General features: G+C 43.0%; 1 protein-coding gene and 1 long non-coding RNA gene across 4 annotated transcripts in view; one reads left to right on the forward strand and one right to left on the reverse strand.

Annotated features, from left to right (window-relative positions):
* The window catches only part of CUBN (cubilin), a 222,911-nt gene that overhangs the window by 117,270 nt on the left and 78,034 nt on the right, over window positions 1-27,607 (reverse strand). For all 3 annotated transcript variants that reach the window (XM_075125891.1, XM_075125892.1, XM_048838028.2), the window contains 2 exons: window positions 22,329-22,488; window positions 6,658-6,839 (listed from right to left, as the gene is read on the reverse strand). In XM_075125891.1, coding sequence (XP_074981992.1) covers window positions 6,658-6,839; window positions 22,329-22,488 — 342 coding nt within the window. The remainder of the gene's footprint in view (window positions 1-6,657; window positions 6,840-22,328; window positions 22,489-27,607) is intronic.
* Window positions 1-27,607, forward strand: part of LOC142071206 (uncharacterized) — a 63,922-nt gene that overhangs the window by 12,502 nt on the left and 23,813 nt on the right. The window lies entirely within an intron of this gene.

A 27,607-nucleotide genomic window follows, 5' to 3' on the forward strand; every position in this document is an offset into this window, starting at 1 on the left:
TTCTGATGTTGTGATTGTTGAACATCAGGTGAAACAGTCTGCGAAAGGCAAGGCTGGCACAGCGGATTCTGTGCTGAATCTCGACATCTATGTCTGCTCTCTGTGAGAGATGGCTGCCAAGATAGGCAAAGTGTTATACATTTTCCAGTTCTTCTCTGTCAATGTAGTTCTTCCTTGCTAGGCCTGGTGATTGACCGGGAGCTGGCTGGTGGAGACTTTTTGTTTTGCCGATGTTCAGAGTTAGCCCTAGGCTTTTGTAAGCTTCAGAGAAGCAATTAAGGGCTGTTTGTAGATCCTCCTTTGAGTGTGCAACTATAGCACAATCATCTGCATACTGGAGTTCAGTTATTGTTGCTGATATTACTTTAGTTCTGGCACGGAAACAAGAAAGGTTGAAGAGGTTGCCGTCAGTCTGATATTGGATGCCAATGCCCTGTCGTAGACAGTCTTGGATTAGGGTTTTCATCGCTGCTAGGAAAATGGAGAAAAGGGTGGGTGCCAGTACACAACCTTGTTTTACACCAATTTGGATAACAAAGGGCTCAGAGGTAGAGGGTGCACAGGGTGGAGGCAGTCATTTAGTCAGAGAGGAATCTTACAATGGTGATAAATTTGCTTGGGCAGCCAAACTTTGACATGATTTTCCACAGAGCCTCACGGTTGACAGAGTTGAAGGCTTTGGCCAGATTCATAAAGGCCATATAGAGCTTCTGGTGTTGTTCTTGACACTTTTTCTGGATCTGCCTGGCTGCAGAAATCATGTCGGTGGTGCCTCATGATGGTCTGAATCTGGACTCTGTAAGTTATTTCTCTGCAAGAGGGAGCAGGCGATCCAGTAAGATTCTAGAAAGAATCTTCCCAGTGATGGAGAGGAGAGAAATACCGCAATAGTTGCCACAGTCAGCCCTGTCTCCCTTTCTGAAAATGGCAAAGATGTATTATGCATTATGTAAGTCGGCGGGGATTTCTTCGGTTCGCCAGATTTTGAGGAGCAGCAAGTGATGCTGGTTAATCAGTGTTTCTCCCCCCCACTTTCAGTACTTCAGCGGGCATGCCACCAGGACCTGGTGCTTTATTGTTCTTCATTTGTTTAATTGCTTTGCAGACCTCCTCAGGTGTTGGTGGGTTGGCAAGTTTCCCAGACTGGGTGCTGAGCGATGGAGTTGATGGTGTCGTCAGTCACAGTCAATTCTCGATTTAGAAGCTTTTGCTCGTGCTTCTTCCAGCGCTCTTTGATGGATTCATCATCTTTAAGGGTTCTACCATCTTTGGATCTCAGTGGTGTGAGGCCACATGAGCTTGGTCTGTACAGGGTCTTTGTCTCAAGCTCCACATATCATGTCTATCAGCGAATGCTTGGATTTCTTTTGCTTTGTCCTCCCACTATTTGTTTTTGATTTCTCGGATCCACCTTTAAACTTCAACTTTGAGCTCATGGAAAGAGCTCTGCTTCTGACTGGATGATGGGTGATTTTGCCAGTCACAGAAAGATTTTCTCTTCTGGCCCAAAACAGTTTGTGATCTCAATGTTGTTGTCATCAAACCAGTCCTGATGGTGGCAGGTATGATGGATTCCTCGCACACCTCATGGATGGTCTGTTTTAGGGCTTCCCGGTCTTAGACACTTGTGTTGTCATTTGCAGGTGTTCATATGGTCAGTTTTTCACTGAGGAGTGTTTGGAATTTTTCTTCGTGCACTGAGAGGATTGAAGTCTTTGGATGTTTTATTGCCATCTGTATGATTTGGGTTGCTTTCTATGTTTTGGTGAAATCCTGATAAACATGACTGACCTCACCAGGTGGTGGTCAGCCCACCAATCATCGGCTCCTCTAATGACATGGGTGATTTGAACATCTCTTAGATCCTGTTTTCTTACAATGACATAGTCTAGAAGGTGCAATTATTTTGAAAGGGGGCAGGGCTGGCCTTATGGGTAGGCAACATGGGTGCTGTGGTTGGGAGGCACCATCAGTGCTTACTTTTTTCTGGAGCTTGCCAGGGCTGAGCTCCAGCACCTTTCAGCTTGGCAGTTCATAGGCCCAGCATCTCTGGACTGCAAGTCAGCAGCTGCCAGTCTCTGGCCACCCAGCTCTGAAGGCAGCGCTGCCATGCCATGCCACCCTTACTTCTGTGCTGCTGGTGGTGATGACATTGCCTTCAGAACTGGGCACCTGACCAGCATCCACTGCTCTCCAGCTGCCATTGTCAAGAGGTAAGGAGCAGGATGGGCCTGGGTTGCAAGTCTGCAGAAAGGAGCTTGGGGCAATGGGGGCTGAGTGGAAGGATGCCATTGCCCCCTCCTTCCTTCCTAGTGGTGCTACTCCATATGTTAGAATCTTGGCCAACTCTTGCATTAAAGTCCCCTGAGAGGATTATTTTATCTGTTTTTGGAATGGATTACAGAATTTTATCAAGGTCAGTGTAGAAGGATTCTTTCTGTTCTTCATCAGCGTCAAGTGTTGGTGCATATGCACTGATAATGGTGGCAAATGACTTATTGACCAGTTGGATGTGGAAGGTCATAAGGCGCTCATTGATGCCAACAAAGAGTTCAGTCAGGCGATTGAATAGAAGGTTCTTGATTGCAAAGTCAACACCGTGTATTTGCCTACTGCTTGCTGGTTTAACTTTCCAGAAGAAAGTGTAACCGCCACCCTCTTCCCTCAAGTGGTCTTCATCTTCATATGTTGTTTCACTGAAATCAGCGATGTTGATGTTGTACCTCGAGAATTCTTGGGCAATTATTGCTGTTCTGCATTTGGGTCTTTCACTTTTTGAGTCATCTAGTAGGGTACGGACAGTCCGAGTTGCAAGAAACGTTTTTGGTTTTTGACCACATTGGGAGTGAATGCAGTTAACCAGTCAGGTATGGTGGGATAGTTTATATTTGGGGCACTTTTTCTAGCCCCTTCTCTGTATGGGGTGAGCAGAGGGGTTCTTGAAAAGGTGTGCTCAGTCGTGACCACAGCTGCCAAAAATGCCCCCCATTCCAGTTCAGGGGCACATGACGACCATCTTGCAGTCACTGCCTGCGTGTGGATCTGTGACTAGGGATTCTTGGTGATCACTTCACTTATCCCTATCGCCACTCACTCATCACTGCAGAAATTTTATGGGTGGAGGTGAGAAAAAAGTTCCTCCTGTGAGAGCAGCCTGTGGATGAGTAGTTTAATGCGGGGGAGCCATTGAGTGGTGATCCTGCTTCATCTGCCTGCTCTGCCACTGAGGTCTTATACTGGGTTGTGTTGTATTGGGCTACACTTTGCCTGGTACCTCACCTTCGACCTTACCCCCATGGGTGACCCTACCAGGAGTACAGGGCTCCCGATGGCATTGCTCTTAGGGTCTTAAGTATACGCAAACTTCTCCACCACGTCAAGGTGGCAGCCCAAGGAGAAGAAATAGCAATGTAAGCATAGGTAGCAGCAGAGCCATGCTGAGTACATACCCACTGGTTTCAGATGGGTTTGTACTTAGCACTGCTCCACTTCCAATACCAGTAGTACCACAGCGAGGCTGCTATTTATATTTGCACTAGCTCAACATTTTATTCTATTTTTTCCCCCACTTTCCAGCTAGGTAGCTAAATACGAATTCAGGCACCTGACTTTAGGCTCCTAAGTTTCAACATTTTTGCCTTTGTTTTTAAAAAAAGGAACCATGCTGAACTATGCTTTCTCCATGCGGAGTGCTGGTTTGAATGCATCACAAGTGACAACGGCTGGGATTTCAAGATTCTGGTAGGGTTTTGCAGAACTTTGGAGTGTGGTGCTCAGATACAGTAGGACCATTGTACCAGACCGCAGCAGAGAAAACGACCAATTTACAACAGGCCCTGATCACAGTTCACCATTATCTTCTATTTCCACTGAACCAGGGTAATAATTTGGTTTGAACATGTGTTTTCTAATCTGAAGAGCTAGAAAATAATAAATTTAGGGCTGGTCTACACGACACAGTTTACGTCAACCTAATTATGTCAGTGTCTACACTACAGCCTTCCTCCCCGATGGAAGTGCCCTACTACATCAACATAATAACTCCACCTCTACAAGAGGCATAAGCATGGGCGGCGGGTGAACCACAGGCTCTGGGAGGCTAGCCCCTGCCCCTTCTGCCCTTCCACCACAGGAGCCAAGAGCGCCAGGTGGGCGCTGCAGCCCCCCAGCCCCGGAGGGCTGGGTGAGTGGGCAGCACGAGCACTGGTTCCTGCAACCCAGAGATCCTGGCTGCAGGCCTTCCCCCATTAGCTCTAGCTCCCTCCTGGGGCCCCAGCCACGGGTGAAGAGCTGCAGAGTGCCAGAAAGCAGGAGGGGGTCTGAGGGTGGTGCGTGGGCAGAGCTCTGCAAGGCTGTTTGGGGAGTCTCAGCCTCCCACGGCCTTTGATACCCATTGCCCATGGGCATAAGCCTTATGTTGGTCTAGTAAGGGTGCCACAGTGTCTGTGTAGACCAGGTGTCAGCAACCTTCGGCACACAGCCCATCAGGGTAATCCGCTGGCAGGCCACAAGACGTTTTGTTTACATTGATTGTTCTCAGGCACGGCCTCCCGCAGCTCCCAGTGGCTGCAGTTCGCTGTTCCCAGCCAATGGAAGCTGTGGGAAGCAGCGCGGGCTGCAGGGATGTGCTGGCCACTGCTTCCCAAAGCTCCCATTGGCTGGGAACAGCGAACTGCGGGGAGCTGCGGGGGGGCATGCCTGTGGACTTTCAACGTGAACAAACTGTCTCACGGCCCGCCATCAGATTACCTGATGGGCTGCATGCCAAAGGTTGCCAAACCCTGATGTAGATGCTGCATTCCTTACATATACTGTCTTGTCAATTTCACGGTGGAAGCCCTCACTCTCGTGGAGAGCTGCGTGGCTGGACCCTACTCCCAGCCAGGATCTGGTGTGAGAAGCCCAGGGGTGCTTCCTCCTACTCTCAGCTGGAAGTCAGGGTGAGAAGCCATGGTGTCCATCTGCCTGCTCCCTGCGGGGAGCAGGGGAGCAAGAAGCTGGAGCAGCTGGACCCCACTCCCTGGGGGCAAGAAGCTTCCCCCTGGGGTGGGGGGGAAGGTAGCCCACCGTGAGCCCATGAGGCAGCCAGGCTTCTTCTCAGGACCTGCCAGCAGTCCTAAGAGACCGGGCTATCAGCTTCCCTCACTGTCCCTCTTAGGTGGAAAGAAAAGGAGGACTTGTGGCACCTTAGAGACTAACCAATTTATTTGAGCATAAGCTTTCGTGAGCTACAGCTCACTTCATCGGATGCATCCTGTGGAAAGTTTAGAAGATCTTATTATATACACACAAAGCATGAAAAAAATACCTTCTAAACTTTCCACAGTATGCATCCGATGAAGTGAGCTGTAGCTCACGAAAGCTTATGCTCAAATATATTGGTTAGTCTCTAAGGTGCCACAAGTACTCCTTTTCTTTTTGCGAATACAGACTAACACGGCTGTTACTCTGAAACCTCTCAGGTGGGTGGAAGCACTCCTGGTGAGGACATGCACCACCAACTCAAGGAGGGTAGCAGGGACATGCCCTGCCACAGTAATTACTGTGGTAACTGTAAGTCAACCTGATATAGGTCTACTGCGGTTTGTAGAGGAAACATACCCTTAGTGTAATACACAAAGCTCCACCCACTGTACACAAGGGAAGTGATGAAGCTGTGCGATGCTAAAGGTAATCTTTGGGTGCACAACAATCACGAGGGCATAAATCCTCTCCCCCCGACACCCCGCCCCCCGACCACCAGTAACTTGACAAACCCAGAGCTATGCTATGTTCACCTAATAACCATAAGTATGGCTTTTCTAGGCATTGTGAGGAACTGGTGTGTGCACCTGGGTGAGTGCACCAGGGATCAGTGCTGGAATATGACATATCAGCTACGAGACAGAAGAGCACTTGCCTCTGCTACTGAAACTGAGTTAATGGAGCTACTCCCTTAAGCCCCAGTCCTGCAAAGACACTGAAGTCAATAGGACTAGTACCCACAGTGCATAAAGTTAAGCATGTGCACAAATCTTTGCAGGATTGGGACCTTAGTTTTCTCTCCAAGCACGGATGCATTGTTTTAGAATCAAGAATCCTGAATTCAATTGTGTTACATCTCTGTGTGTATGAATGTTAAACGACCAGGGTATTTGGCTATATGTAGCCAAGAGATGTTTCTTACTAGAGATTAACACACACATTTGTTCCAGAACAGGGGTTCCCCTTCACTACTGATTGGATGATCTATGAGAGTCATCTTCTTACTGTAGGGCTCTACAAGGGGCCTTCACCTTAATTAGCTGCTTCCTTCCTATTACTCCATTATGTGGATTATCCTTTGGCATGAGGAAACTGTATACTTATGGAATAGTACTGCCCAGTTACATGCTTTATTTAAAGACTAAGAGGCTCTCAGGGCAGTGCTGCCTTTTACTATGTGCATGTACAGTGCCTCGCACAGTAGGACCCTGTTCTTGACTGGGGCCTCTAGATTGACAGCCAAAGAAATAAACACCTTCTCTAGGGGTTTTTTGCCCTCCTCTGAAAACTCTGACATTGGCATAATCAAAGACAGCATATTGGAGGATATGGTAGTGCAGGTCTTGTTTCTGTGCTCCAGACAGAAACATGCATAACCAGCATGCTATAGAGTGCTGCAACCAAAGCTCTTACCTCCAAAACATCATAGTTGCAGGCTGAGTGATATTCTATGTCGAGTTCCTGAACAGTGAGTTGAATGCTGCTCCCAGGTGCTGTATCAATGTACCAGACACATTCCTTATTGCTTGGGTACCTATTTGGGTAGCCAGGGCTATTGAAAGATCCTGATGCACCAGAGAGTTCTCCACCACAACCTGTTGAAGTAGCAAAGCATGCCAGTCAATTGAGTACTATAGAAACAAAACCATCTGACAACTATGATTGGACATAAAAATAGATATCAGCACATTTTTAACATGCAAATACTGTACAATCATTTGGGCTGTGATCTCATAATGGCAAAAGTTTGGGGAGAAATCACTGACCTATAATGACTAAACTAAAAATCCATTTGCAAGGACACCATTTGGTTGTGTAGTCACTGCCGTTTTGTCTTGGCTTTGTCTCTCTTATTTGAGAAAATGTGTGTTGTATGAGACCAACATGTTGGTGTCCGACTAACATGCTACCCCCACACAGTAATCCCCCTTCTTACTTACACACACATTTGAAAAATAGGTAGGTTTAGAGATATTTAACCAGATACACACTTACAGAGAAGTTGAAGAGAATCAAAGTAGCAGCTACATGGTTGCTAGTCAGTAGAAATGAGGACACTCTCACAATTACCTTAGCCGCACTGGGGAAACTAGGGGAAAAGATTCCCAACAGAATCAGTGGGAGCCTTAGTATTCTTGTGGTCAGGCCCAATTTTATCATAATTTTTGTTTTTCTTTAGAGATGTGCTGAAACAATTGACAGAATGTTGGGATACTTCAAAATCTGGAACCAGGTCGACAACCCCTGTCTAGCTGCTTGGTGCTGTTCAGGAAGTACATCAGCCAGAGGGTGACCCTAAGTAGAAAGCCGGGGATTCCAGGTGGGTTGGGGAATTGCCACATAGTGTAAAGCTAGTTCTATGCCACTCACTCTGGGACACTCTGGTGTAGGGGGCATTTCAAGACAGGATAGGGAAAGACATGGGCAAATCATGGTATACGCCAATGATCCTGGGTCCACAAAATGGCCCTATGGAGGCTGTTCCAGCTAGTGCAACTTAGAGCAGCCCTTTGGTTAGGAAAGTGTAAAAGCAGCTTCGCACAGTACTCCTCAACTGGTCCTGAGGTTGAGGCCCCTCAATTTATCATTAAATGAATGGGAAATGTCCTCACAGCTAGTGTCAACCACGTAATGTATCCCAGCAACAGAAATTCTCTAGTTTAAAATAACATTCTCTTTAATGCTCATAAACTGATCGCACTGCAGTACTTTTCCTTTTCACAAAGCTGATTTCTCCCCAGGTTCCTAGCTGATGTGATTTGGGTCCCAGTTTTAAGTGAGTCATTTCCACCCATCCTCAAGCGTGAGCGGCTCACATGTCGGGCAATGCTGCAGGGAGGCAGTGGAGCATGGGATAGAGGGGCAGAGGTACAGAAGACATCAGTGGGGAAAAGAGGAGGGGAGTGGCAGGAAGTGGGGAAGGTGCCAACTCCCCCTTCCTAAAGTACTTCTGCTATGGAAGCCTTCCTCGCTGCATTCATGCTGGGGATGGGGAAAGAAGTAGGGGGCTTTTTGAAAATAAGGGCCAGATTTTTAAACAGTGGCTTCTGCTTTCGCAGGTGTAATTTTGCCCCTGCAACTATATGTAGGAACAAATTAGGTGATTCAGATCTCTAAAATACCTTATCTGTGGGTACAAGCAGAGGCAGACATTTAAATAGCTGTACAGTGCCTGCAATGATTTGTGCTCACAAATTTGTAGGTGTAAAAACAGATTCCCAAGTCAGGCCAGGCTGACAATCACACCCTCAGTATTTCAGACTAGCTCTTTATAATTTCACCCATTCCCACATTATAAAAGATACAGCCTCCCTCCACTCCCTGCATGTATTAAGAAAGGATACATGTTTGATAATAGAAAATCCTAAAGCTAGGATTTCTTAAACACTATATCTAAACATTATCCTAGAAAGATGATAAAGCAAATAATTAAGCAATCAATTTGCAAACACCTAGAAGCCAATAAGATATCCATCAACACGGATTTGTCAAAAACACATCATGTCAAAGCAACCTAATAGCTTTCTTTGACAAGGTAACAAGCCTTGTAGATGGGGGGAAGCCATAGGTGTGGTATATATTGACTTCAGTAAGGCTTTTGATACTGTCTCGCAAGACCTTCTCATAAACAAACTACGGAAATATAGTCTAGATGGAGCTGCTATAAGGTGGGTGCATAACTGGGTGGGAAACCATTCGCAGAGAATAGTTTTCAGTGGTTCACAGTCAATCTAGAAAGGCATATTGAGTAAGGTCCTGCAAGGACTGGTCCTGAATCCAGTTCTGTTCAATATCTTCATCAATGATTTAGATAATGGCATACATATAAAGTTTGTGGACCATAACAAGCTGGGAGGGCTTCCAAGTGCTTTGGAAGACTGAATTAAAATTCAAAATAATCTGGGCAAACTGGAGAAATGGTCTGAAGTAAACAGCATGAACTTCAATAAGAACAAATGCAAAGTATTCCAGTTAGCTAAGAATAATCAATTGCACACATACAAAATGGGAAATGACTGCCTAGGAAGGAGTACTGCGGAAGGGGATCTGGGGGTCTTAGTGGATCACAAGCTAAATATGAGTCAACAGTGTAAAACTGTTTCAAAAAAAGCAAACATCATTCTGGGATGTATTAGCAAGAGTGTTGAAAGCAAGACTCGAGAAGTAATTCTTCCCCTCTACTCCGCACTGATTAAACCTCAACTGGAGTACTGTGTTCAGTTCTGGGTGCCACATTTCAGGAAAGATGTGGACAAATTGGAGAAAGTCCAGAGAAGAACAACAAAAATGATTAAAGGTCTAGAAAATATGACCTATAAGGGAAGATTTAAAAAAAAAGGGGCTGTTTGTCTGGAGAAGAGAAGACTGACGGGGGACATAACAGTTTTCAAGTCCGTAAAAAATTGTTACAAGGAGGAGCGTGAACAATTGTTCTCCTTAACCTCTGGTTACACTGAGAGCCTTGGGCTAGGACAAGAAGCAATGGGCTTAAATTGCAGGCAGGGTGGTTTAGGTTGAATATTAGGAAAAACTTCCTGTCAGGATCATTAAGCACTGGAATAAATCGCCTAGGGAGGTTGTGAAATCTCCATCATTGGACTTTTTAAGAACAGGTTAGACAAACATCTGTCAGGGATGGTCTAGTTTTACTTAGTCCTGCCTTAAATGCAGGGGACTGGACTAGATGACTTACTGAGGTCCCTTCCAGGCCTACACTTCTATAATTCGATGAAATATGTCGTAATAGCATTACCATTTTAGCCACAGTAGCACTATTTTCTTTTCCATTTCAATCTCTGCTTTTGCTATCATTACCTGCCATACAAAGTGGAATTGGTCATACTCCATAGTAGCTGTTATAACAACAATAATAATGCTTAGGAATTAAATTTTCATCTGAGGAGCTCAAAACGGTTTACAAAAGTGCGTGAGCACCACTAGCTTTAATTTTGACTTTCTTCTCGCTGTGCCTCAGTTTTTCCATTTTTACAGGTGCAGAAACTGAGGCAAAAAGAAAGGGTCAAAATGTTCACCATGACCTTGAATTTTGTTTGGCTAATTTTAGAAACCTATAGTCTGATTTTCAGAGGTGTAGTGCTCCCACTGCTCCCAGTGACTTCGACTGATTCACTCACATTTTTGTTATGGGGCTTCCTATTGTTGTAATCATATTATTTCCCATGACTTTCAAAATCATAAAATACAAGACAATGCAATTCCCATCAGCTTACTAAGCATGACTGCAAGCTGCCAAGCCACAACAGATGAATTAACTTCTTGGCATTTGGTGGTTTCAATATTAATCTTTCTTTATTCAATTGCAAGTGTGCAATTGTAAAACACTCAACAGTAGAAACATACAATGCATTTCCCCTGCATATAAGAAATTGCCCCTCTCCCATGGTTCTTAAATTGATCAGTTATTATGGGGATAAAAAGACCCAAAAACACAGTGGACCAGACGCAGACCCCCTGATCTGATAGCACAAAGCAACTGAAAAGCCAGTAGATCTGCCCCTTAGATTTCCCTCTGTCTGGGTAAATCTTAAGTGGCTTACAGCTGTTGTAGCAGCTGCTAAACCGCTCCCATTCCCAGCCTCCTGCTCAGGGGAACACACTTGGGAGAAAGGAGAGAGGCATAGCCAGGGCATCCCTATATCCAGACCTGACAAGACAGGGGGGGAAAGTGGGACAATTGCACCAGGACCTCGAGGAAAAGTGGAATAGAAGGGGGTGGGGCCCCAGCAATCACATTATACCAAGGCTCCAAATTTCCCTTGATGTCCTGCCTATACCCCATATCCCAGCAATCACTGACTACCAGAAAGGCCTTTGCACAGAGGGTGTAAGTTAGAGGAGCCCCAGGACTGCTCTTATATATGTCAAGGGCCAGACCAGTTACTGGTCAAACCAAGGATCTGGGGCCCACAAAAGTAGCTTAAAGCTCCGGGCCTCTCTACCTCCATTGCTGCAATTTGGCAGGACACGAGAATCTAGCCTTGTGTCTTGGGACATGAGATCCCTGTATTAAAATATCTAGTTCACACCCAGAAAGGCAGATATTAATAGTGCAGGCAAAAATCATCAGTGGCCCAAAATTTGAGAATTTCCAGAATTAAGCCCTCCCTGCAATGTCATTTGGTTTGCCACCCGCCCCACTCCGCATTTACATGGAGTCATTATGAGGATAGAGATCATTTACAGATATTGCTCACTACTATTGCAGCCGTGACTAGCTCCCCTTTAAGCCCCCAAAGAACAAATTATTTCCTTTTATTCTATTCTTCTTCTTCTGTGTTTATCTCTGCTGGGGCATTTTGGAAGTCAAGGTCTGAAAGCTGTGCACTGTTCTACTACTGCCATTTCCTCATCTTTGCAAAATTTAGTACTTAAACTTTGGTTTTGAGCCACACTCCAAGGAAGAAGAGCACCACAGCGATTCACTGTAAAAACTATGAAACTGTGCCTACAGATGGGGAAAAGCTGGAGAAGCCAGTGACAGATTCAACTAGGAGGATGTAGCCTCTCCTCTACCCATAACTGGCAGCGGATGAGGAGACTAAGAGCTTGCTTGATCCCCAAGCCTTTATTTCTCTGCTGCTGTCACCTGTGTGCAACAGCATATTGGTTCTGCAAGTGTTAATTTAGGAGTCCATAAATTTTTAATTCAGCCTCCATTAATCTTCTACCAACACAGCTTTTGTGGGATCATTTGAGTCATCATTAAAAATAAGGTCCAAACCCAATTCTGTCTTTTTTGGCTTTGACACCTGAGGGGGACACACTGATGCAGCATCTACCTTCCAGGTTAGCAAGTGACAATTGCCTCAGGGAAAGCTTGAGAGGCATGAGCGCTGTCGCTCTTCTTGTATTCTCTCAGTTCACCAAGGTCATCTGTCCCTTCTAAAAGGATTACAAAATATCTTGGTGATTGTTCCACAGGAGAGCAAAGAGGACTGACTGCAATCATGAGGCAAGAGTTCAGCCTGCTCTTCTTCGGCTGTAGCTTTTGCAGACCCTCTTTGTTTTTCAATACCTTATGTTCTCTTTGCTATAGACACTCTGACCAATATCGTTTGCTCAGATTAGCCCAGTATTAAGTCTGCTTCATGTCATGCATGCAGGGTCTGTCTGAATGGTGGCCCAGAATTTGCAATCATGGAATGCATTGCTAGCTACACTCAATGTCCCTGTGTCATTCAATTTCACAGTGAAGTGTTTGCAAACTGTAGGAAAGTTTCTAAAACTTGATTTTCCTCTCATTTCCTATTCATCAGGGAAACGGCAGTCATTCCCTCATCAACAGGAAACACACTGATCCACTGAACATGCTTACAGAGATAATGGCTGTTTATTAACCTTGCCCTTCTCATAAAAATAATTGCAAAAGCTTTTATAAACTGCATTCTACAACTATGTTTTTGTCATATTTGGAAAAAAAATTAAACAGAGCCACCAATCCAACACAGAATAGCAAAATTCCAGAGCCAAAGTGCTGTAATGTGCCCAAAATGCTACCTTATCTTAAGCTGAATCCTTAGTTCAAGGAAATATCTTTATAAAATAATAACAACAAATTCCCAATCTCATTCCCTCTTACTTAACTGCCATAGAAAAGCTAGATATTCTAATACATATTAAAGCTACGCACAATACATACCCTGAACCCTGTATCTTTGTCTAGATGCCATACCTTCTGTTAAATTTAATTCCTTCCTCATGCGTTTTTAAATCAATGGTTTGAGAAAGAGAATTATTAAATGCAACTGCTTTCCTCAGCATCTTGGCTGAAAGGATTGGCTACCAAATGAAGGCAGCTACTAAGCCAGGGCAGTGTAACTTGCAATCTATACAATCAAAGTATAAGTGTGTTTGCTAATAGAAGACAGGCAGCTTGTAAATGAAAATATGTGGTCAGCTCCTCCACAGTCAGCTCAATTTGATGATTTGTATCAGAGGAAATAGCAGCAGTTCTGAATGGGAACAAGACAAGAAGTAGCAGCTTTAAACTGGAAAAGAGAACAATGAAGGTAGGTATTGGGAAGTTGGTGACCATCTGATGAAACCACAGTATAATACTTTATGCAGGGATGTTGTTGAGGCTCCACCACTATGTATTTAAGAGAAAACCACATTTGATAAGCAAGGCAGAGAAATCCCTACAGTTGTAGGGTGGTGGGAAATATAAGATAGAAATGACACAGGAAGGCCTTTCCAGACCTGAGATCTATGAATTAATGTTGGCTTTGAGTCTGTTCTCTGTCTTCCTTGGAATTAAGTATACTTTGCTCTATATGCTGTCAAGGATAACATAGTAGTAGGTTGTATGAGCCAATCATGCAGCTACTATCACATAAACCTTTGCAGCAAAGATACTCTGTTAGCTGACAGATGTCTTGATTTAAGGTTAAAAGTAATCTTTAAAAGTGTATGAAATCTCTCCTCTCTCCCATGTCGAAACAGCGGCTTTCAAAAGAGTTATGCAATATAAGAGTGTTACATTTGATTGACACATTACCACAGCAGGAGTGGATCCCTGGCAATTTACAATAATGTTCAGAAATCAGAGGTTTTTACCTCTAACCAGAGGCACAAGATGGGAGAAAGGCTCCTTGTGTCCTCTCCTCCTTTCCCTTTTGCACCTCTGGAAAAGAAAGGCACAATCTGGCCAAAGCTACTTAAAAAAGAAACTAGCCCATTTGAAGAAAATAAACAGTGTGTCAAATCACTCAGCATAAAGCTGACTCTGTGTGTGTGTGTGTGTGTGTGTTACTCTCTTTCTCTCTTGTGTGGAGACAGTACATGGGCACTTTAGAAAAAAAATTCATTATGGAAAAACCAGTTGAATTGACTTTGGAAACTGATAACGATTTCTCAACAAACCTACTTGCATGGCCAGAATCCTAGGGGACCCTGCAACAGAGTACAGATGCAAATTGCTACCTATCTGAGCCTAGAGAAACTGGGAACATTTCAAATTAAACAGGCAACTATGACTAAGCTCGGTTTCCTGACAGTCACAAAGACATGTCTTTATTTAAACCCAAAATGGGTCAGACGAATGGAAAACTTACACTGAGCAGTAGACCTTTCCCTTTCTGCAACTCCTACATCTAGCATTCAGATTCACATACAGATTACTCACAAACATTCTTTAAAGAATGGGTGATATTTTCTGTGACTTCAATCACTAATCCTTGGATGAATTATCCAAACCACACATTGAACATCAAACTCTTATGTGCCATTAATTTTCTTCCACTGCACATTGCTCCCAAAGCAGCATTTGAAGAATTTTTTTTTGACATGCTATGGCAAAAAGCTGGTCAATATTAGACCTGGCTGAATAATTTATAATACATAATTTATTTGATTGATTTTTCCACTCTTTGTTAGTTGCCTGCAAACAGACCATGATTTTTTTTTTTAATTTATATTCATTTTTTGAAGGTATTTGCTGAATAATCTCAGCAAATAACATTTGAACACCTGGTCTGTCGCTTTTTTACAAGAAGTTCTTTGCACCTATTTGCTATGTGATATTTCAACTGGGAAATTGACACAAAGGCTGCATATTGTGGTTCTATTCCCCAAATGGAGGAGTTTAGAAATAGTTTCTGGGGTGAATAATTGATATTATAAATTACAGATTCTCTTCCTGTAAATATGTTGCTTGAAGTCAGCTGTTTTGGCAAACATTCCTGCCAGTAAACTTATTTTTTAGAATATTTGTGGAAAGTAACCACAAAAGGGGCTTGACATAGTTGCAGCAAATTCATAATAAAATGTGAACACATATTTAGGAATATTCATTTGCAGTACTTGCCCAGCTCTAGGCTCTACAGCTGAGAGGAGAAAAAAAGTTACAGGCACATTTGATCAAGTTCAAAAGCAAATTTTGATTCAGCCATGTTCACAACACATTCCTATTTCACTTACTGGAACATAAGAGCATTTATCTGTACTAACCATTAAAATAATTTTTATCTTGACTATTTACTGAAAAAGAATTTTGAATTGTATGTTTGATCAGTTCACAATTTACACTGTGTTGATTAGCTACATAAATCACATAGCATTGTTCTGTTCCCTGATTGTAAACTACAAATATTATTTGTATTTATTTGTATTGTAAATCCCACTGTACTAGGCCCCCACTGTACTAAGTGCTATAATAATACATATGAAGACAGAGTCCCTGTCCCAAGAAGCCTTCAGTCAATTATAGGATTTGAAATTCAGGCAGTGTCAGCTAATTAGGCTTGTTACAGGAGACATAACATGCATTACATTTGGAATTCAAATGATCTACAGACCAGAATCATTGGAAAATTGGAATGAACTGGAATTATGAATAATTTTGGAAGAATTCCATGACCCATCTTTTGGAATCTAGTAATAACTTCAGTCAGAAATTAAGAAAGCTGGCTACAAATAATGGAATATCCTAGCCTCTTCCCCCTTCCTCCATGCAGAATTAGAAACTTATTTTTATTTAACCCAGAATGTAATTTCTCTCCTAAATAGAAGACGTATTGCCTGTTTTATTGAGACAATGGAAGAGAATAAGCTTTAAGTGGCGCTGCATCTATCTCTGCTAATCAAATATTTTCCAGTCTCTGGCTGGCGCAAAACTTTCCCATTAAATCAGCACAAAACATTCAACAGTACTTACATCTATCTACAAACATAGGGTCGATTCTGCTTTAATTGAACTAAATGGGAATTTTGCCATTTACTGCATTAGAAGGAGGATCCAGTCTTTAGAGGGCAAACAAAAATTCAGAGACAGACCCTGTAATGTGTTGAGCACCCCAGGGCTTAATTTGTGCCAGGGCTTGCTAGGGCTAAGGCCTGGCACCTCTGGCCTTGTAGTGTCAGTTATGAAAGTAAAAAAAAAAATTGTTTGAGCCCCAGCACCTCTTTTATTACCAATTAAACACTGGAGCATCCTGAACTCCTCCTGAAGTTCAAGTGAATTTGAGAGGATTCAGTACCTAGCAAAAATGCTTGAAACCTTTTCTACAGCACAGAACTATTTGGGCATGCAGTACTTGGGCAGCTGCACAAACAGGCAGCTGCACAATGGAAAAATGTCCAGAGGCTGAATTGTGTACACTATGTACTCAGTTTGGGCAAAGCATCCCAGAGTCATTTTTGGAAATTTCTCCTATATATTTTAAAACCATGGAAAAAAAGTGGGATTTCTTTTAGTAGCATAAAGGTCTCAGGGTTCCCTTGGAAAATACATACAACAGCTACCTACCCTGGATCTAGTTGCTAGGAAACCAGACAACAAATAGAAAGTTCAAAAACCATATATTTGGTGGCCTTTCTTTCTTTTGGCTGAAATCTTAGTAATCACTGAAGATTGTACAACTGATGATTTATAAAGGTCTTTGCATATTACTGCATATGACTGGTTAGAAGATGGTATTCATTAACAGGAGAAGAATTTGTACTTTCATAATCACACTTGAATTTGGAAGTAGTAATCTACAAAAATCTATTTGCAAGATTTTTCAGATGTATTCACTGGTAAATTTTAGCCAGACACTTAAAAACTTTCCCCACCACACTTAAAGTGTATTAGCAGTGTGCATGTAAAATCCGAGTTAAGGACATGAATAGTATAAGAGTTTGTTGTATTCATAATGAAATCTTACAGTTAGTTTCAACTGGTTCTAATTATAAGGAACATTGTACATGAAATTTGCTGTGAGATACAGATCCAAAACCAGTATTACACTAAGGATAATTTGGATTTGATCCTGAAACTTTTACTCACACAAGCGTATTTTAATCACAGAAGTTCCACTAAAGAAAACTGGACAACTATGTGAGTAGGGGCCACTTTTATTTAGGTACCAAATGAGATTTTAGTTATCTAATGTTAAGTACTTATGTTAGAAAATGTTGGCCTTCGCTCGCATATATCACTTTATGCTGTGTTTTCAAAGTGCTGTATGGACATTAATTCATTAATCTTCAGTAGCCTGCATGCAGTGAGTATGTAAGTATTATATACTCTTTACAAAGGAATCAAACCTACTTTTTCATAAGTGGCCTCTAATTTTGTGGGCCCCCTTTTTTGGGGGACAAATCAAGACATGTAGGGCCTGATTTTAAGAATTGCTGAGCAGCACTTATAGATCCAATTGACCATACAGCACCTCTGAAAATCAGGCCCAAAGTTTCTCAACTTTGGCCCCATATAAAGGAGGCACCAAAATTTAATGGACACTTTTAAAATTTCAGCCCTCAGTGACTTGTCTGAGGCTACACAGCAAGTCAATGTGAGAGTTAGGACTAGAACTCAGAAATTCCTGGTTCTCAGCACCATGCTTGAGCCACTAGGCAGCACTCTCTCAAGCAACCTGTCAGTCTGCAGAGTTACAGGGATTAGCTACTGCAACCTTGTGCAGTGGCTGTTTTTGCTATGCTTCATCGCAAGGCTAACAGTCTTTCTTCTAACATAAACACTTAAAATATGTAGCAATTATTTAGGTTTTTTATCAGTTGTCTTCTGCTGGGTAAAAATATAGAAACAGTTAAAGAAAATGACATTATTCTAAGAGCCATGACTCATAGAATCATAGAATATAAGGGTTGGAAGGGACCCCAGAAGGTCATGTAGTCCAACCCCCTGCTCGAAGCAGGACCAATTCCCAGTTAAATCATCCCAGCCAGGGCTTTGTCAAGCCTGACCTTAAAAACCTCTAAGGAAGGAGATTCTACCACCTCCCTAGGTAACGCATTCCAGTGTTTCACCACCCTCTTAGTGAAAAAGTTTTTCCTAATATCCAATCTAAACCTCCCCCACTGCAGCTTGAGACCATTACTCCTCGTTCTGTCATCTGCTACCATTGAGAACAGTCTAGAGCCATCCTCTTTGGAACCCCCTTTCAGGTAGTTAAAAGCAGCTATCAAATCCCCCCTCATTCTTCTCTTCTGCAGGCTAAACAATCCAAGCTCCCTCAGCCTCTCCTCATAACTCATGTGTTCCAGACCCCTAATCATTTTTGTTGCCCTTCGCTGGACTCTCTCCAATTTATCCACATCCTTCTTGAAGTGTGGGGCCCAAAACTGGACACAGTACTCCAGATGAGGCCTCACCAATGTCGAATAGAGGGGAACGATCACGTCCCTCGATCTGCTCGCTATGCCCCTACTTATACATCCCAAAATGCCATTGGCCTTCTTGGCAACAAGGGCACACTGCTGACTCATATCCAGCTTCTCGTCCACTGTCACCCCTAGGTCCTTTTCCGCAGAACTGCTGCCTAGCCATTCGGTCCCTAGTCTGTAGCTGTGCATTGGGTTCTTCCGTCCTAAGTGCAGGACCCTGCACTTATCCTTATTGAACCTCATCAGATTTCTTTTGGCCCAATCCTCCAATTTGTCTAGGTCCTTCTGTATTCTATCCCTCCCCTCCAGCGTATCTACCACTCCTCCCAGTTTAGTATCATCCGCAAATTTGCTGAGAGTGCAATCCACACCATCCTCCAGATCATTTATGAAGATATTGAACAAAACCGGCCCCAGGACCGACCCTTGGGGCACTCCACTTGATACCGGCTGCCAACTAGACATGGAGCCATTGATCACTACCCGTTGAGCCCGACAATCTAGCCAGCTTTCTACCCACCTTATAGTGCATTCTTCCAGTCCATACTTCCTTAACTTGCCCCTCTCAAACATGCCCCTCTATGCCCCAGCCAGCCATCAGGGCTTCCCTGTGAAATCCAGCAGAGGGAAGAGACTAGAGAGGCACAATCCTTTCTAACTCTATTACTCTGTTCTCAACAGTATGTGGTGCCTATATTTAAAGGAGAAAGGAATACACATGTCAGGCAGAATTGAAAGGCAGAACAGATGAAGTCTGGCTATGCTGTAGGGGCCAAATCAATTTCACTTGTCAGGTTCATTCAAAACCCTGCAGTCTAATTACTAATTCTTTTAAGAAAATGCAGTAATGCACATTGCAAAGCAGCTGACTGTCTTACGAATATTGCTTAATAACGTAGCTGGAGTGCATAGGGAACATGTGTCTTCTCACAAAGACAGTTGCCCTTGATGTAATTTAGCACTGACAGACCTTTGGCCTCCCAACTCTTTTTTCTTTGCAGAGAAGTAATTCAATCAGCATACCCTCCCCACAACACCCACGGAGTTACTGAGTGTTGTCTCTTTCTTCAAGAGTGCACTACAGGAGCAAAAATGAACTTTGCATGTGTCGAGCTTCCTGGAAAACAGCAGAATTGGAATCAACAGTTTGCAGCATCAAACATTCTCCCTGGGAATAAGCCCCTCTAAGATTCTAAATGCTTGTTTACAGGAGTAAACTGTACCAATGTAACTAAATTTACATTACATCAATTAAATCCCTTGGGTGGACACTTATTTTAGTTGAAGATTGGTATATCAATTCTGCTGCAGTTGAATCCTTTGTACTAAAGCTTACTGCTTAAGCTAAATTGTTATAAGGTACTTTTAGAAATAATAATAATAATCCCCACGCAAGGAAGCTGCACTGATTTGACCAATGTAAAACAATGTAATTAAATCGGTACACATTTCTGGTATGGAGGAGGCGTTAAGACTGCTCAGTTTCCATTTGGCAATTTATATTCTGCTCTGAAGAGGAAAGACGCAAAAAATGAGTATAAATTTTTTGTGCCCCTCAGTTGTAGAGGTGTGCTCATTGAGTCAGTCAGTAACAGGGAAAGTGTCTGGCTATTTGCGGTCATTGCACAGCTTCAGACAAAGATGCTGGGAAGGGAGGGTTGAGAGGAGTGTCAGTGTGAAGTTGTACAAACCCATGGCTGCAGATCTAAGTACATCCCTCTCAGCAACATGGTACATGAGTCTCAGAGATATATAGCATGCATACACCATAGCCACCAGTTAAGATGTTTGGGGAACAGAACACAGGACTTTGCACTCCAAAACACAGGTCTCTACCACAAAAAGAGACACATAAGCCCAGTCTCTCTCCTACACTGAGATCTCAGCATAGTGGGGGCTTAGGTTACTGATACCTGACTCAAAATCCATGTCTGCTCCAGTCCCACCCCTGGAATAGATTAGGCTATGCTCCTTCCCATCCCTGAAATACCCTTACACTGGGGTGGAGGGTAAGGGAGCAGTTGACACAGGAGCCATCTATATTGGCTACACGTTGGCTGAGAGCTCCCTGGTCCCTTTGCCACACCCAAAGGGGCTGGAACAGGGAGAGAAGCTAGCCCATAATCTCAGACCCTAAAGCAGGTTTGAGTCTATACAGCAGAGGGCAGTGGTACGTGCACATGTTACTAACCACTGCTAATACATTTATATTACAATATATGATGGAGCGATGGCTAAATGGGGAACCTTTATTGTGTCTATATGATAACTGTGGCAAGTAAGAATAGGGGCCAGGGGTTACAAAAGACAGGAGAAAGGGGGTTGAAAATCAGTGCAAGAGGCATTTGCTCCAGTATCAGCAAGCTGGCATCAACTCCACATTGTGAACTCAAGCTCCAGATGTGAATTTCCCCAGGGTTCGAGAACATTCAGATTCAGTGTTCTGGTTCAGCTCTCTCTTACCCAGCTGCACTCATGCCAGGAAGTTCAGATCCAAACCTCCGCAAAGTTTGTGGGGTTTCAGGCCCAGGTCTAGTGCAGAGGAGTTGCTTGCTGACACAGAAATTAATGTACAATAGAGGAGGAATGTGGAGGGGGCGGGGGAGAGCTAGTTCTGCGTTTGGAGAGTTCAGGGATGCAGGGAGGGAGAAAGAAGGAACTATGCACCAGGCAGGTTTTTCAGAGTTTTAGCAAAGAAAGTTAAACAAAAACCATGGCTACTGTATGGGGGCTGATGTCATCTCTCTCTGCACACAAAAGGCTTCACTTTTTCTTCCTTTGTGTAGCTCCAGGATGACATCACCTCCCAATCATAAGAACATACCCTTGTGCTGTAGCAATTCCCCTGCTGTGTCCAGCCGAAGGTCTCACTCCTTTTGCATATGTCACCCTTTTCCCAAAAACATTCCTTGACCTCCTTTGAGTTCTTAACTCGACTGTCTAGTCAAAGAGAGCCCTCTGGGAGCCAACAAATGACAGCAGTCTGTGGCCGTGCTGGGGCCTCCGCAGCAGATTTCAGCTGCTTTACAATGCTGTCAAAGCTGAATAGTGTGAACTGATTAGGCAGACAGGGCAACTGTGGCTATTTAATTCTTTCCAAGGTCGGATCCTCTTTGATGGGATGTACAAAGGCATAAGATTCAATCTTGTTATAGTGAATATTGCTGTTAAATGGGCACAGCGATAAAGTTGCAGTTGTAGCCTCACTTCCTAAGAAAATGCAAACATAGCTTGCGTGAACATAGTGATTAACAGATTGGTTTATTAATGGGTATGCATGCTTGGCGAGTTAACGAAGCATGTGGCAGTCTCTGTTGCCTGTGGGTACAGGGCAAAAGCACCCTGAGCACAGCCCAGCCAATGCCATTTCATAGCAAGAAAGGGGTTGGGGGAGGACTGAAGTGAATTTACTACTCATAGAAGGAACTAAATGTCAGCAAAGGAAACTAGAGAGCTGCTGGAATTGAACTCCCAAGTGCATACACCCCAAACTTGGGGGTTTGAAATCCAGGCCAGATCCAGACCTAAAAGTTGTAGCGCTGGGCTCATCTCTAATGAAACATTAAGACCTCCCTTCACAGAAGATTTTCAGCACAGGGGAAGCCACACATACTTTCCCACACTGCCCTGCAAATGCAGCTCACCTTTGTTCCAAAGGAATTATCTCTAGCTCAGAAAGGCCAGTTCACTTACCGTGTACACTCAATCCATCCCCCTATAATTAATTAGTTTGCCAGTAAGGCAGATCCTTTCATATGCGTGTGCTTCTGCGTGTGCATGAAAACGTTAAGTATTAAATCCATTATAAAGTTGGAGGGAAAAGTGCTGTTTTCATACCTATATCTGGTTTATTTCTAGTAATGTGCAATTAGCTGAAGTAACCTTGGAGCATATTATACTGTAGAGAAGAAGGAATTATCCATTATAAAGTGACAGAGAAATTTTGGGTAGCTTACCATTTACATGCCACAGCATCTGGAACCCCTGTTTAGAGGCTATTCCATCAGAGTAAAACACCACATGAAGGCTGGTGCCTGAGGTATTCCCTGCAATGGGAACAGTACTTCCACAGAAAGTGTTTATCAGGTTGGATTGGGCATTGGGTCCATCATAGAGCTGAAATGAAACAAGAAGAATCCCAGTGTAGTAAAAGCACTTCCTGATTCCGAGGAATTATAAAAGACTTCTAAAGAAAGAACAGTGAGACACAGTGTACATGCTACTCTACGGTATCACAATGTCCTAAGAGGAGCACAGCTAGAGTCGGATGAAATGTGACAACATAGATTGCCAATTATTGTCATGTTTGTTTGTCTCAGGCCTACAGTTGTTAGTATCACTCTCAAAGTTTGGAGCAACAACCTTGTACTTTATCACTTTGCCCTGGTTTAGTAATCATCTGATTTTCTGATTCATAGGACATATCTTTTCAAGACAGTCCAGTAAATAGTTGGCATAGAAACCTTATTTGGACATCCTCATCACTGAGTCTCTGGCATGTTCCTTTTTAGAATTTCAACATAAACCTCTCTCTGTTTTGAGCTGACTACTGTAATATTCTCTCTCCGCAGGCTGCAAAGACCCAAAGAGACGATCTCTAGGGAGCCAGCCAAAATTGATCTTTGTTCTAATTTCAGAAGTTCTTCTCTGAACACCCGAAAGTCCATTGGGTGGAGCTGTGCTACATTGTACACTCACATGGTAAAATGAAAGGCGCTAATAAACCGTGCTGGTTGTAAGCTTTTGCAGAGTCACATATGATAAAATATTTCAGTTAAGTCCTCTGCTCATGCTGTGAAAAGACTAGGCTTTTCAGAATACCCTGTAGTGATTTAACACATTTACAGGCTTGAGGGCAAGAAGTCCACTCAGATACACTCTCAAACCCTTAAGGGATGAATCAAGAGCAGCTGTCTTCTCTAAAAGATATGCTGTAGTTCAATCAGAAGCTATGGGCCTGTTGCAAGAACTGCTGTGTGTAATTCTATGGCCTGTATTATGCAAGACATCACACTAGATGATCACAGTGATCACTCCTGGCCTTAAAGTCCATGAACCTATGAATCCCCAAAACATTACAAGTGAATTACAACAGGAGGCCCAACAGTCCTGATTGTCCTTTTCTCCAAAACTTCCAAGGTGAAGACAGACAAGGCTGAGAACTTCTTACTTCCAAACAGAAAAACCTCTCCTAGTTCTTGCAAAAAACTTTGTTTATTTGTGTTTGGTGCCAGGGCACAGAAGTTTGGTTAACGTCATCCTCCTTGGATGTTGACAAGTTTAACATCTGTCGATATTTTCTGCAACAACTGTGTAATTGACCTACAGGTAGATGAAATGAAGATGAGATGCACTGTGCACCAAATCACCTTCAACACATTCCTTGTCTCTCGTTCAGCAAAGTCAAATGAAGTCCGATACGATTAGATTTCACATATGAGTTAGACTGGCTGGTTTTTTTAGAAAAACATTACTTCCTAGAACAACCTCTTAGAATACACATCATCCCACCCAGATTCCTGGGTCTGAAAACTCTGAACAGAAAAATGTGAATAGGGAAATGTGGATCAGTGCAGAAACTTAAGTATTCTGTACCTTTAAATGGACAGCAAAAATGCACTAAAAATGCATATTAAATGATTAAACACTAGACACAATGTTTAAAAATAAAAGCTTATAAAAGTTATTGACTGAATCATTCAGTAGCAACACTCAAATTGAAATGAAAAACAAGTCTCATGGATCTTTTCTCAGTTTGATTTCATGAAGCGGGTGTTAGTTTTACCCAAACAGACAGCTAACAGCACATACCTATGTAATTCCCCTGAAAACAAACAGTCAGTTTTTCAGTACACAAATAACAGTTACTATGGAAACCACTTCATCAGTGCTGTCTCTTGATCTTGTTTTCAGAGCAGAATATTATTCACAGGAAATTCAGATGACCAGCCAGCTGTAACTCATTGAGAGTGAGACAGGCATACTACAGCTAGAATTACAGACTTTTTTTTTAGGCTCTCTTACCCTTATAATGAAGGGAACAGCTGTGTATTTTTCAAGAAGCATTTTGAACATCTAAGAGCAAATTTTGCCCTTTGATATACACAAGCAATTGCCACTAAAGTTGTGTGCAAATACCCCAGGCCACGATTTGTCTCTTTGTGTTTAACTCTGCTTTTTGTTTACGGAGCCTCTGTTTTATCATGTGAACTACTCTTTGAACTGCTGAAAGAGGAGAGACAATTCTTGCCTAAGCCATATCAGGCAGGGTATTTCCATTGTCTGAACAGGACAACTGAAGTTTGGCGTAACTTGTTAGAGACTCCTCCATCATAATGGCACGAGGAACTGATGACTGGACTCCTTCCCAAGTATTCATCCAAGAACATGCATACTCCCTTTCTGAGAAGATATTTGTTTTCTGTTTTATTTGCTCAGAATTTTTTAGTGCTCATCCCAAATTCTGGGTGCTTCAGAACAATTAAAGCAGATAATACAACATGCAAAAAATGGGACCATCTAATGACACTGAGTTCTAATAACCAAAAAGCCAGTCCCCTAATAACAATAATTTACTAAAAGATCCTCCATGTTCCAGCTCATCACCATGTCTCCCACCCGAGTGCCCCAGGGGAAAAAGATGGTGAGGTTTGCAGAGTGCCCAGATAGTTAACAGATCTAGGCTCTAGAGAATTGATCGGGGAGCAAGTTCCAAAACCAAGGATACTCATGGAAAATGCCTTTTTAGCATCCCTAGAAGTGGATGTATATGCCCCACTGTTAACTCTCTAAGAAAGGAACCAGGCAGAGGGCCTGTGCTGCCCTGAAGAAGTTGCTAAACCTGCCTGCTGGAAAGAGACTCAATGTGGCATGGATATAAAGGGGAAGGTGTGATATGCCGGAGACAGACTCCTGAGAGAAGGTCAAAGTGCTCTTTCTCTCCTCATAACCTGGGGAAGACACTGGCTCAGGGTACTCCTTGACCAAATCCATTCCAGGAAGATGTGACAGCGTGGTCCAGTGAGTAAAGCACTGAATGAGGACACAGGAGTTTTATTCGAGCTCTGCCACTGACCTGCTAGGTGACCTTGGGCAAGTCTTTATGCCTGTTTCTTGTCTATTTAGATTGTAAGCTCTTTCAGGAAGGAACTCTCTTGGCCTATGCGTCTGTACAATACCTAGTACAATGGGGCCTTGAACTTGCTCGGGACCGCTAGATGCTACAACTTGCTACTACTGATATAAATAATAAGCAAGGAGAAGCTGGTAAACTGACTGCCTTGTTTATGCAGAAGAGCAAGATGATTCCCCAGAAGCTTTACATTAATGACTATGTTTTTTTCCTCTTTTCCTTCTTCCCCAGCTTTAGGGAACCATGGCTGAAGCAAACCTTCCTTGGTTTGACACTTGTTCTCTTGTTTGATCAGGCTGAGAAAGATCTCAGTCCCGACTCTCCATAGATTGGCCACGGCAGAGAAATGTTCCATCTGGAGAGGCCCATGCCTTAAAAGGGCAGGAAATTTATTTTGTTTCTCTTTATTTTCCTTGTTTTACTTTTTTGCCAGTACCCCAGGCTATGGTTTCATGTAACATGCATCTTCTGTATCAGGAGGGCTCCCTCTGAAGTTACCTCAACTGCCTGTAACTGTGCAGAGCAGAAGCAATCTCTCAGGGACCAAGATCAAAAAAACATGTAAGGCTTTACCAGTCAAAAGCAACCACTTGAATTCTACCTGGAAGGTTATTAGCACCCAGTGCGGACTCTGACTGGAGTGCTGGTTCAGCCTGCTTCCTGTGTGAACCTCTAATGCTATGGCCACCAATATTAGCTTTTCACTTTTTACACTTTTCATCTCCGCAGCACCTCACAAGAATTAATGAATTCCCATAATGCACCTGTGAAATAGGGGAAGTAGTAGTACCCCTCTTTCAGGTAGGGTGAAACACAAGGAGAGAAGTTAAGTGACATGGCTAAGGTCTCAAAGGGAGTCAGGACTGACATTAGAATTTGGGAGTCTCTTGCTGTCACATCTGCAGTCAAAGATTTGTTAAACAGAAGAAGCAGTCTGATAGGTAACACCTTTTATGGGCGTTCTGGGATCTTGTCATGGAAACCCTTTAGGATCCATTAGAAGGTGGATTACTCGATCCAATGAAGGGGAAAAACAAACACTCCATAAATACAATTTTGATTGTTGTTATGAATTTAGTTGAACCCTCAGAGAATCTTTAGAGCCTTCTCAGAGATCTTCCACAACAGCCTGGAGCTGAACTGACAAAATGAGATGCTTCATGGCAGAACAGTAAAGACCTGTTGTGTTCCACCCATCTTCTGAGGGCTCCAGAGCAACCCTAAAGCAATAGATGTAGCATGCAGAGCCGTGATGCTCCCAGAAGTGATATTTTCCATGGTGATATTTTTGTTTGACAAAAATAAGTATCAGGAGCAATGATTAAAGGCCATGTGGCCACCCTTCCAACTTGGATAGTTCTCTGAAAAGAAAAAACGGATAGCCCCAAACCAAGCCCATTAGCAGAAAACAAAAGGTAAGCCAAAGAAGACAAAATAAACAACTGAACAGTAAAGAACTCATAAGAGGACACAAGAAATGTAAAATCGCCCTTTAAAAACTTTTTACTGATACGATCAGGAATTAACAGGGAAAATACATTTCCAAGAGACAAATTTTCTTACAGAAGAAATAGCTCATAAGGTGCAGGTTCAGAAACCCTCACATCTGTCAGACAAAAAAAAAAAAAAGGAAACTTAACTAATGGTTCAGATGTGGGTCACCAGAATAGCTCACTGCTACACAGACATTCACCATCTAGTGCTGGGGCAGTTGAAGGGTTTCAGTGATTTACCGTGTGGACCACTCTGATCTCTGCCACGTAATTAAGCACAAAATTAAGACTAAAGGTGTGTGTACATGGTGGGAAGGGATTACAATTACCTGTAGAGAAAAATCTCTGAGAGCTATTAATTCTACATAGAAAGAAAAGGAGTACTTGTGGCACCTTAGAGACTAACCAATTTATTTGAGCATGAGCTTTCGTGAGCTACAGCTCACTTCATCGGATGCATACCGTGGAAACTGCAGCAGACTTTATATACACACAGAGATCATGAAACAATACCTCCTCCCACCCCACTGTCCTGCTGGTAATAGCTTATCTAAAGTGATCATCAGGTTGGGCCATTTCCAGCACAAATCCAGGTTTTCTCACCCTCCAC

This window comes from Caretta caretta, chromosome 2, assembly GCF_965140235.1.
Source record: "Caretta caretta isolate rCarCar2 chromosome 2, rCarCar1.hap1, whole genome shotgun sequence".
Taxonomy (NCBI): domain Eukaryota; kingdom Metazoa; phylum Chordata; order Testudines; family Cheloniidae; genus Caretta; species Caretta caretta.